The sequence below is a fragment of the Andrographis paniculata genome, unplaced genomic scaffold, assembly GCF_009805555.1.
Source record: "Andrographis paniculata isolate CXL003 unplaced genomic scaffold, ASM980555v1 Contig25END, whole genome shotgun sequence".
NCBI lineage: Eukaryota > Viridiplantae > Streptophyta > Magnoliopsida > Lamiales > Acanthaceae > Andrographis > Andrographis paniculata.
The window spans coordinates 973,888-985,958 of record NW_026137546.1 but is presented as its reverse complement, the minus strand read 5'-3'; the positions used below and the strand labels follow the sequence as shown (position 1 = coordinate 985,958).

The 12,071-nt window shown below is 35.1% G+C and overlaps 2 protein-coding genes and 1 non-coding gene across 3 annotated transcripts; all 3 read right to left on the bottom strand.

Annotated features, from left to right (window-relative positions):
- Positions 1-705: 705 nt before the first annotated feature.
- On the bottom strand, positions 706-4,351 carry LOC127245943 (uncharacterized). The gene is made up of 6 exons (XM_051267110.1): positions 4,176-4,351; positions 3,320-3,359; positions 3,140-3,223; positions 2,160-2,322; positions 1,737-2,010; positions 706-1,142 (listed from the first exon to the last, which is right to left on the bottom strand). The coding sequence occupies exons 1-6, from the start codon at positions 4,227-4,229 to the stop codon at positions 951-953; spliced, it is 807 nt and encodes a 268-aa protein (XP_051123067.1). The 5' UTR covers positions 4,230-4,351; the 3' UTR covers positions 706-950.
- Positions 4,352-4,463: 112 nt separating this feature from the next.
- Positions 4,464-4,537, bottom strand: TRNAV-CAC (transfer RNA valine (anticodon CAC)). Its single transcript has one exon. It is a non-coding gene; the product is annotated as a tRNA-Val (tRNA).
- Positions 4,538-4,732: 195 nt separating this feature from the next.
- LOC127245941 (protein NEDD1) lies at positions 4,733-11,002 on the bottom strand. Its single transcript, XM_051267107.1, has 10 exons — positions 10,735-11,002; positions 10,510-10,619; positions 9,713-9,979; positions 9,518-9,622; positions 7,718-7,783; positions 7,401-7,622; positions 6,547-7,104; positions 5,360-5,932; positions 5,107-5,286; positions 4,733-5,034 (listed from the first exon to the last, which is right to left on the bottom strand). The coding sequence occupies exons 1-10, from the start codon at positions 10,889-10,891 to the stop codon at positions 4,927-4,929; spliced, it is 2,346 nt and encodes a 781-aa protein (XP_051123064.1). The 5' UTR covers positions 10,892-11,002; the 3' UTR covers positions 4,733-4,926.
- Between the last annotated feature and the right edge of the window lie 1,069 nt (positions 11,003-12,071).

Below are 12,071 nucleotides of genomic sequence, written 5' to 3'. Positions count from 1 at the left end.
TTTTTTGGAATCGGCCTGCTCATGAAATTCTGTGGCAACAACAATAAATTGATTTTTTTAATTTTAAATATGAGATTATAATTTTGTTTATATCGTAATACATAAATAATAGACCATATTTTTTTTTTTTGTAATTTTAATTCTTCATTTGTTCTAGAAAAAATATCTTATTGGGAATGGACAGAAGAATTAATGAATAATAAAATTTAATTAAAAGTAAGTATAAAATAGAATGTAAAAGAGTATACGAAAATAAAAAGAAAATAAGAAAATTTTATTGGAACACAGGGAATATTTTTTATTATTTTATTTTCACCCTATGTGATAAAAAATAAACCATTCTCTCACACAACAGTAATGATATTTAAATATTAATTATTATATAAAAATACAGTATAAATCAACATAAATTAACAAGAATATTTATATTAGTATTTTATAATATTATTATAATAATATAATTATATTTGTATAAAAAATTATATAAATATAAAAATATTTTTGATGTAAGTACATCCATGTAAACGGTATATGTAAAAAGTAAATGAGACATCCGTGGAATTTTTTTTATCTCACTAAATATTTAAAAAATAACAAAACTAAATATTTAAATAACATTCATGACGTAAAAAAAAAAAAAAAAAAAACCCAGAAATTTCCTAAAATTAAAAAGAACGCAGCCAAAAGATTGGAAGAATTAAAGCAGATAGAGACGACCACATACCATTCATTCACGAACATCAACAAAATGAAAGAGAAACTAAACTAATTCTTCAATACAACAACAACATCATCATCATCAAACATTTCGAGCAACACACAAAGATCACAACACCTTAACATCTCTAGACACAATTTCAATTTCAATTTCAATTTCTCTGCACAACAAACAAACTCAGAGAGAGGTGAGGTAACTAAGGGATCGATAGCGGCATACCCGGAAGATTGAGCTACGCAAAGAACCACATCTTGACGAAGATCGCCAACCCCATTTGGAGAACAAACGCCGAAACAGCCACAATCATGATATCGTTGGTTTGTACGTACGATCTCAGGTTCACGCCAACGAATGTAGCCGAGGCAGCCCCGGCAATTACTATGACAATCCACCGTAGAAACTCCAACGGAATGACCAACAGAAACTGGACAATCAAAACCATCCAACACACTCTCACAATTAGAGCTGTTAAACGAACCGAGCCATCCGTAAATTCGGCTCGATTCATAAACTCGGCTCGATTAAAGCTCGTTCGCAAACATTAACGAGCCTAGCCGAACAACATAGACAGACTCGTTTGGTTAACGAACGAACCCGATGTTTGTTTGCGACCATTTGCGAACTTTCGTTAAAATAATATATTTATTATAAATATTATATATACGTATAAAATTATAATTTATAAATAAATAAAAATATCAATTTAAAATAAATAAATATTTTTTTAAAAAATATATATATATATATATAAATTTTAAAAAAATGAGACAAACAAGCTCAAACAAACTCGAACGAACTTAATCAAGCCTAGACGAGTTGAACACAAACACGAGCTCAAACAATAAAAATCCTTAACGAGCCAAGCTCGAAAGTTTAACGGACGAACACGAGCCTTGTTTGCGACCGTTAATGAACGAACACAAACACTTAAAATTCGGATCGGCTCATTAACAGTTCTAGTCACAATGTATAAAAAGTCGAGAAAATATACAGTCGTCAAGGAAGATTAAATACTTACAGAAGCCAGGATGAAAACGAAGAGGGAATATCCCCACAAGCACCAGAATCGTATCAGGCTGGCGCCCGAACCCAAATACTGAAACAAGAAGTAATATCCCAGCGGAACTATCAACGAATAGCCGTAAATGGAGGCTGCTGCAACGTTCACGTAGCTGACATCGAAAGTCCATGATGTAGTGTGGTCGGTTCGTTTGTTCATCAAGTAGGTAGCGATGTTTCCAAGGGAGGCAAGAACAAAAACCAGTGTCGTGGAAATCCATACGAGGCCGTACCTGAAAGACGGGAAAATAAATAAAAACATAAATATAATTACGTCTTGAACAAATCGAAAACATAAATTTCCATGCGAAGGCCTCGAACAAGTGCTAAGTAATATACTTGATCGGATTAAAGTAAAGTATGCCATCGCTAAACAACTTACAGGTCTGGGTTCGCATCGATCTTGCTGATAAAATCTCCACTCATAGAATTCAAGGAACTTATCAATCTGTTTAACACGATATCTGTATCTACATTAAAATATTGTGTGTACGAGGAGATGCTGAACAATCCCGACCAGTTGTTTGTGGGTTGTCCTCCTTCATCTGCAGACAATGGATATAACATTTACCGGTATACTTTAGGGTAGTGGTTGATTACCTTCTAATGTGAAACTATTTAGTGCTTTCATTCGCAAAATAAACAACACGTATGAACATAGTGGAAAAACATTTAGATGGGAATTACGATAAGCTACAGATGAGTGCCCAACATAAAGCATATTCCCGCCAATCTACAGTAAAGTGATTTTTCTTTAAGACGACTATTGTTTGACAACGATCAACCATATCCCTGCTGCTACCCAAAAATTTCACAGCCAATAGGCTGAGAACTATGAATTCAATAATTAAGAAAGAAACGGGAACAATACACAAACTGTCCATGAATAATGACCCGTGACAGATATATTATTTTATCATTAAGAAGTCTCATCTTTCTTACATTAATGTTTCAGAATTACATGAACTTTCTGTTCTCCTGGTAATTTTGGAGCATATTATTAACAAGTAATGGTTATTCTGTGATTCCTTGGCATATTTCTCTAAGAATGATCGTTAATTTAGCCGTTTAGAAACAGGGAAATTCAAGTGAAAATAGAAAATCTTATAAGCGAGATGATTAGCCTCGTGTTTCTTGATCTTCGTAAGAATATGGCCTCACCTAATTCTATAATAGTTCTATTATTTTTATCACAGGTTTCATGCCAGCATTTCAGCTATAAAAAATGTTAATGGGCTCATATGTTCGACATCTAATCGGTTTGTGCCTGATTGAGTTTTGAAATGCTAACATCGAACCTAACATTGTATTACTCCATATTTAAATGTAGTTTGAAAGTACAAAGCATATAATGTTACATACCAGCAGTGTTGCCGATCGGTTGGTACCCCGGGCCACCATTTCCGGCGTTATTTGGAGGAAATATTTGCAAATTTGCACTGGAAGCTACATGCAATTACATGGCCACATTGAAGAATGCATTTGTTCAAAACATAGCAATCGAAGACTGTTAACAAAGAAACATTTCAGACGATCTTGTACCTCCTTGGCTAGTTGCTGTCTTCTCGTCGTTAACAACAGCCTGTAGAAGCAAATATTCACGACATATCTTTCCGATCAAAAAAAAAAAAGAAAAAGATTCACGACATACAACGAACAAATTCACATAATTAGTTAAAACTCTTAACTATGTTCATAATTTCAAACCATACAGAGAATTCATGATATTGAAGCATAGAATTCCAAAGTTGCAGGGGAAGATCAAGCTTTAAAAGTGAATGTTCTAATTCCGGAGACAAAATTAATCATAGTAAATTGAAGGAGAAAATGCATTTCTTAGTTCTTAAGTTCTACTCGAAGCTGACATTGAACTGTGATAAAATCATAGACACCAAATCCAACCATTGTGTATATTGATTGCAACAATTCCTATCGTTATACAGTCATTAGGTTCCTAAAATTCATGACTATCTTAAGCAATTATGTAAATCCTCGGATAAATCATCAGGTTAATGGCATCAGACTCCGTTCATCTTCAATAGATTCTTTCTCCAGTAAATTCTTCATCGAAAGATGAAAAAATAGAGATTCAAGAACAAAGTAATAACAAGGAATTCCTCACTTCAAAAGAGACTCGTGATGGAAAAGTAAAGTCTACTCTAATGAAAGCTTCAAAATCCCCAAATTTTTGCGGCGGTTTCAAGTCACATACTGGACTGCACAGAAATCTCCGTTCCTCAACTACATCACATCAATGCGATTCAACAAAAACCCCAACCCAAAACCACTCAGGCACCAATTAAATCCGCACACAAAAAATACAGAAAAGGAAAAAAAGTACGAATCAAAACCACAAAAATCATTCGCATGTGTAGATTCATACACAGCGCGGAATTACCGGTACAGAGCCAACGAAACTACTCGCGGGGAGAGTGCCGTACGATTCCTCCATGGATTCAATCAATTTAGCAGACTAGAGCTGTTACCGCAAATTCTCATTTGGGTCAGTTCTCCAATTTGGAAGAAATACTGGATCGCAATTACAAAATGCGTACCTTCGTCGGGAAGACAAACACTTCATACTTAATCACGATTTATATATAATTATTGAAATTACAGATTACCCCCTAATTTAACCATTTTCTTAAAAATACCCCCTATATTTCTGAAAATATTAAAAAAATATTGTCTGAGCCCGGGTTCGAACCGGGGACCTCTAGTGTGTGAGACTAGCGTGATAACCAACTACACCACCCAGACTCAACTGTCCGTTTGAGGTAAATTTCTTATCATATAAATTATAAACGAATAAAAAATATATTAAAATAAAGTACAATCACAATAATATATTTCTCGATTTATACATAGACATAGAGGCAATGATCATCAAAATATTTGAGAAAAAATAAAATATTAAAAAATAAGAAAACCAAAACAGTAGAAGTAGTAGCACCATATCAAAGATTAAAAAGCTCATAGAAAAGAATCATCACATCACAAAGTGAAACTCTTTGGTGCAAATTTCTGTGTCAACCATGGAAAAATTCCATGGACAATAACTACAATAATAATGCTGTCATCAAACAGATCAAAATGTACAAACAGTTGAAACAAAAATAAGTAACATCCACGACGACGGCAACTTATACTCACAGTAGCTGTCGGATCTGCTGAGTTTCCTTTCGAAGAGATCGGAGCTCCTTCATAATCTCCGCCTGATTTTCCAAGATCTGTTTCATGACACTCGACGTCTCCATCTGCACATGAACCCGAAACTAAATTAAAACAAATGTCGATTAAAAGGGCTCGATCGCTTGTTTGTTTGTTACCTCCTGCAGATGGAATTGCCTAAGTATTTCGATGTGGAGATTGCGCATATCTTCGTGGATGGATTTCTGGAAGGACCCGAGAGTTTCTTCGAGCGATCGCTGAAAGAGCTGAAGAGTAAAAGAAGATCCCTGCTGCGGGTCAGACTGCGACGAAGTTTTCTCCAACTGTGCAGCTCTTCCCTGCATCCCGAGTATAAGAAAAATTCGACAAATCATGGAATGTAAGGATCAAACAATTACGCTCAATTCTTACATTATTAGTGGCAGCAGCGCTGATTCCTGCGACGGATTGATTCTCAGACCTAGACAGCAAGCTACTAAGAAGTTCTTCCCTGGTTTCGGCTCCGGTTTTCTTCGATTTTGGCGAGGAACCGATTGCGAGGGATGTTATGTCGCTCAAGGCTTGCGTGGTGCCTATTCTCTCTGCGTAACTGTAAAATCTTCTAGGAAGAGCTGCACCGAGGGTATCGAGATTGCTTTTTATACCTAAAGGAGTCAAAACAGCGTCCGAAGATGCTAATGAAGTATCTTGGCTGGAGGTTTCTTTGCTGATTGCGATGAGACTCGAGCCCGACGACAAGCCAGTGGTGGTCTGGTTTGCAGTGAGGCTTTCTTGTAATCCGGACGACATTAATCCTGACGACGTACTGGATGCGAATTTGGCAAAGCGGGAAGGCATGTTGATGGACTGATGTGGCGGCATGTATTTATCGGAAAATCTCTCGCCCCCCCAAGATTCCGGCGGAGTGATGGAAGAAGGGTCGTCGGTTCGTGCAGATGGCGCGAGGTTGGATGTCAGCGGCGACAAAGTAGAGTGCGTGTCATCCTGCAAGGGCATCAACAAGTAATTCGATGATTAACGGATAAAAATTGAACCGAAATACAGTTTTTGGTATCTTACAACTCGATTGTTTGTTAGACCATAGTACCATTTATGAATCACTTCCCCGATGCTAACACCAAATCAAAATACAACCAAACAACCATACCCATTGCCACTAACAGACATCAGGAGAATTTCGAAAATGCATAAATGCAACTTGACCTTCATTTAATACCCAAAAGAAATAAGAAGCAAATTGTCGATCGGCAAAAGTAACCAAGATATCCCTCATCCCCATGATCTATCTCCCATTAAGATATTGCAAGTATACAACACTAAGGGTGTGTTTGTTTATGGGATTCTCCCAAATATTTACTATTTACCAAATTTTTCCCCCCAACTAAAAATAAATTTTACATTCAAAACATCACATAACATCTATTTATATCACATCATACAACTATTCCAATTCAAAATCTTTAATATTCAAATCCCAACTCAAAACCCAAACGCCCACAAACACACCCTAAAACCAACCCTAATATCATGAGCAGAAGGTTGATTGTTCGTACTGTAATGCATAAATCAAGAAAGAAACGCATTTGAATAACAAGTACCTGTTTCGCAGCTGAGCCGGATTTCCAGTCAGAAATTGGAAGGCTATCATTGGCCCCTTTATCAGAAAAGCCAAATCTTCGAGAATTAAGCAGAAATGAAGGTTTCCTATCCAGTTCCTTCTTCGAACCATCATCCTTTTCCCAAAATTTATCGATTGAGGCTGTCATGGGTTGGACTTCCACAAGAGGAGAAAAGACCTCCATTTCATCTTTGAAAGTTCGAGATGATGCATGCAATCTTAGAGGTCTACCGGTCAACAAACTACTTCTAAGAGGTGTTTCCTCTGATGTAGAGAAATTGAGGGTACTGGATAAGGAAGCAGTACTACTTACTGAAGAAGAAAACAGATCTCCTGAATAAGACGAACGAAGAGTATTTCGAGACCCAGAAACAGCCGTTGGCATTGAAAGGCCTGATGATGATGACCTAGATGGGAGCGGATCAGGCATAAGGATTGAGTCCCCCACATCACCAGCCAGAAGAACATTCTCATCCATGCAACTGTTTTCATTGACCATTACAGGTTTTGACCTTTGCCAGCATAGATTTGTGACAGCCTGACAAAGATCATCACGTTTGTGAGTAAAATCAAGATTTGAATCGAACCCTATAAACAACGTAAGAATTGAAATTGACATAACATAATTTATTACATCACAGTGGAATTAAACACCAATCTGCCCCACTACAAAATACTAACATGGCAAATTACATAAGTCTTTTAAATTTTAACGACTATTGGAAGCAGGAATTAACACTAACAACAAAATCCAAGCAATTTGGCCACCAAGAAATCATTGTGCAACACCTGTATAGTATATTATTCAAAAAGCACCAAAAGAGAGAGTATAACCTCTGATTTCCCATATGCACGAAGAACGGTGATTGGCTGTGGCTTCCCACGCACATCATAGAATACAACCTGACCATTGCTTGTGCCAGCTGCCAAGGTTAATCCATCATCGGTAAAAGCCAATGAAGAGAAAGGAGCTTCATAAGGTATGCAAGAAGAGGGCTTCTTTGACCCTGTGTCAAAAGTGTACAGCTTCATGTCCAGACCAACACTAGCAATCATCTGTTAGACAAAGTCAAATTAAGCAAGAAATTAGTAACAGGTACGTGCTAGTAAAAATGAATGTTGAACGAAGAAAAAGAGATGCAAGTGAAGACCTTGTCATTGGTTGGTGAAAAACTCACTCCAGACGTAGGTGCAGAATGCTGCTTCAGCCATGAAACCTGCAGTAAGCCACAAGGATTATGGATTTTATATAAGATATGCAGCAAAGGCATATAGATTAATATCGTTGAAACGAAATTTGAAATCAAATGCAGTTCTTCCGATCTAATCCTGGTAACAAACAAAGGTGCAACGTGAGGTCACAAGGGTAACTGCAAAAATCAAAGTTATTAAATTGGAAAAAATAAGAGTGAACAAAACTAAGATGAACAATGACTGATCTAGTACCATTGTAACCCTTCATATTACCTCTCATTCTCATAATCGATAAGGGCACTCTTATAGTAAATTGCAAAAGCAAGTTGTCATAAAAAACACAGGCAGCCTATTATACTTGTGTATTTAGATTGGGGATGCAAACAGTGAGTCCCCTTATCCCAAACGATATATGTGCTTGATTTACTTAAAAGGAAACGATCTATCTGCCTTAAAGCCCATCTGTTAGCAATACAAGTATCTAGTTTCCTGTTAAAACTAATAATAGAGTGACTTGTTTATAGAATATTCCAGTGTCAAAAGAGGAAATAAAATGAAATGCTAAACCTCCGTTGAAAATAAAATCAGAAACAAAGAGATAAACCCCATGTCAGCAATTAGTAAACAAGATCCAAACAGGAAAAAAAAAAACAGGAAGTTTTATTGCTCATATAAACAAAGGTTTTTAAAATTTCACAATCTCATAGGAGAATACTAGAAACCAGAAATTTTAATCCTTTGCTCATGTTCTCTCCTTAGATTCTAAAACAACTCCCAATGAACAATAACTCATACGAGAAACCAGCAGTGGTACACCACCACATGTTGCACCGCCTTGAATATCAAAGGAACTCAGGTCTCCAACTTATAGCCAATATTGTGTAGATTATCTAATTTATCCTTTTAAGAAATATAGCATGGTTCTGTCAGTATATTGCAATAGTCAATAGCCTTTTGAATCATAAAGTAGCGCAAAATTATGCACTCAATGGGTCTTGGATCTGGTTTGTCATTACGTATATGCATATGCCAGTCGTACCTAATTTGGGCCATTAAAGTCAACGGCTATATGTAGAGAGAAATTTACTAAATCGAAAACAATCAACACCACCTCAGGACTTCAGCCCATATTTTGCACCTTGCTGTATACTCACACGTTTGAAATCACTTCCAAAGTAAATCACAAGTGCCTTTGCAGCTCTAATAAGATTGTTTGCCCTTGTGTCACCATTTTATTTTTCCACTCCCACATGTGACAAAACACCCTGACATTGGTAGGATGACCACTCAATGACATATTTACTAAGTACTTGGGCTTCGGCGCACGAAGATTACAGAATTATGCATCGAGCTGGGTATCCTAAGAGAAAGTGTCAAAATGTATTGTGCATTATGTTTCTACAATTAAGTTATTTTGTATCCTTTGCACCCTACTCTTACTATAACTAAAGCTTTTTACTTTACACGGATTGTAATCCATGAAGCTTAAAACTCAATCGTAATAGGAATGAACAGGTTAAAATTTTGAGGACTAGGGAAATATCATTATTTATCTTAAGTGTGTTCAACAAATGTTGGATATCTTTCCGGTGCCAACAAGCAAGGTAAAAAATTTAATGAACTTTCATATTTACCGAACAAGAAACAACAAATTACCACACTTTGAGCAGTTCAAAATTCAAATAAAGGTCAATATAGAACTCTATCATACATCATAGAACATGGTATACAGGGTAATTTATGTTATAAATGCCAACCTTCGGGCTGCGAACAGTTGTATCCCACAGGTGAATAGACCCATCATCCCCAGCTGTAACCAACAGGTGCCTACTCATCCGAGAATAATCAAGTGCCCCTAAAACCTGTCCATGTAAATTTATAGTCAAAGAAAAACCATAAACATCATAACAATCATATCATAGATCTTTGAAGCTGAAAACAATATAAGCAACCTGTCCATTTGGATCCCGGAGTTCAGCAGCCCTAGTCCCAGAAGCAAGATTATGAAGTATGATATCTCCCTTACGACTAACAGAAGCTATGTGCTCATCTTTGCAATTGTACATTACACCTGTTATAGTATCAGTGTGACCTTTCAACCATTTTACACAACGCTTGTTCTGTAAATCCCATATCTTCACAATCTGACCACTTCCGCCAGAGCACAGATATCGAGACCCCTTGTTGCTAAAGCTGATTGTCGATATTGACTCTGAAGGCTTATATGTTTCAACAAACAGAAAATCAAGCAGATGTTCTAAAATCATTAAACACGAAATAAAGTTGGGCGAGAGACACGATCTAGGTTCCTGAGAACTAGCTAATCACATAAAAACTTGGAAACACAAATTCCACTCAATAATAACTTCACTTGAATTCGTGTCGGCTTCTTTACATCTTCAACCATAAGCACAACATTTAATCATCAAATTTATTTTCAAACCTATTTTTCCACGGCCAAGTCTAAAACCATGTCTCCGGAGTTAACATTTATATTTGCTTCCAAAGGTATTCAATTCTTCATCAATTTTAACAATTTTGGAATGATCAAATTTTGCATTGAAGCCCAATTGGAGTAATCATACCCATTCCTTCCACATTGAACACATTAACTCCCATTCACAGACAAAACATCAAATGAGGAAATAGACACCAGTTCATTCTCACAATTAATAAAACTTAAATCGATGCAATAAACAAGTAACAGAATATCAAAATGCAGACCGGAAATGCCCTTACAATTATGTACCTCGCTAGTTTCGGCCCTAGCTGTCTTGGCAGGAACTGTCCACAAACTTTGCCCGTTTTTCCTCCACAGCGATATTTCACCGTCGTCGCCGGCACTTGCCAACACCAAATCTGATGGATGAACAACAATTATCACATCTCAAAAATACATATATAAATATAATGAGAACACTAGCAAACAGCCCAATGAATAAAGCCAGAAATGAAGGTGAAATTAACACTAAACTGTTGTGATTCCACTTGACCGAATTCACCCGACTCCCCGGAGACGGAGAGTGAGTGAGAACGCAAGGGTTTTGAGGCTCCCCCGAAATGTCGAACAGTTTCACGGCGTCGCCGCCGGTAGCCGCCAACAATAACTTCACCGATTCCAACGAATTCATGTTCTTCGACGACGCAAAATTCCCGATCGGATGTGTTTCAAAAAAAAAAAAAAAAAAGTACAAAATGGGTTTTGGAGAGAGAAAGAAGGGCGTCGCTAGTGTGAGAGTGAAGTTTTCTCAAAATTAATTTCAAAAAAGAAGGCGCCTTTAAATTCTCTAATTTTTTTGAGGGAGAAATTGGCAAGGACTCCTGATTCAAGAAGATTTTTCTTTTATAGTGTAAAATGTATAAAAATGTGTTTGTTTGAGTGAGTTTTTCTATTCACTAAAAATTTTATTTTTATATTATATTAAAAATAATTTTCACATTTAAAATACTAAATCATATTTATTTATATAACATTGTATAATTATTTAAATTTCAAATTTCAAATTCAAATTTTCAAACAAACACTAAACTTTAACATGAAAACTTATATTTACTTTTCTAAAAAAAAAATTAAAGGCATTCGTTTTTTCTATATAACTATTTAAAGGTTGTAGAAATAGTCAAATTTGAAAAGGAAAAAAAATAAAAAATGATCTTTAATACTCCTTCCATCCAACCAAAATTAATACTATTTTCATTTTTTTTTTTTTATATTTTTCTATTTTTGGTAAAATTTATTAAATAAAATCATATTTAACAAATATAAATCAACTTAATTAACTACGTGACCACCTAAAACTCCTTTATTTTTACCTCTCTCCTCAAAAAAAATAATTATTTTTATTTATATTTAAAATTATATATCTTTTATAAAATTGATTTATGTTAATTATAAATAAACAAAAATATTTTTTTATTTACTTGTATAATATCTAATATTTATATTGTATATATTTTTTAATTGATATATAATTATTAAATATTTAAATATGTATTTTAATTTTTAAATTTTATATATTAAATTTATTTTAAAACTATAAATATTATTAATTATACAAAAAGTAATATCATAATATGATAACTAATTATTAATTATTATTAACTAATTAAAAAATTTAACTTCAATTCAAATGGGACTGAGAAAGTATGATGCAAACAAATGGTACGAGATGAGATCCATTTTATAGATAAAAGTTTGTTATAAAATGCAAAATTGAATTAATTAGATTTAACTATACTCGGGCCAAGGCCCAATTTTAACTATAAATGTGAGGAGACTTAGGTCCAATTCAATCATGCTCAATTAATTTT

Excerpts from the sequence above, each read along its gene's own strand:
- LOC127245943 (XM_051267110.1), bottom strand. The coding sequence starts at position 4,229 with ATGGAGGAATCGTACGGCACTCTCCCCGCGAGTAGTTTCGTTGGCTCT. Across the intron at positions 3,224-3,319 it reads GACAGCAACTAGCCAAGGAG|CTTCCAGTGCAAATTTGCAA; the intron begins GTACAAGATCGT and ends AATTGCATGTAG. Across the intron at positions 2,011-2,159 it reads ATCGATGCGAACCCAGACCT|GTACGGCCTCGTATGGATTT; the intron begins GTAAGTTGTTTA and ends CCCGTCTTTCAG.
- LOC127245941 (XM_051267107.1), bottom strand. The coding sequence starts at position 10,891 with ATGAATTCGTTGGAATCGGTGAAGTTATTGTTGGCGGCTACCGGCGGC. Across the intron at positions 7,784-9,517 it reads CAACTGTTCGCAGCCCGAAG|GTTTCATGGCTGAAGCAGCA; the intron begins GTTGGCATTTAT and ends GGCTTACTGCAG. Across the intron at positions 5,287-5,359 it reads GCGCTGCTGCCACTAATAAT|GGAAGAGCTGCACAGTTGGA; the intron begins GTAAGAATTGAG and ends CTCGGGATGCAG.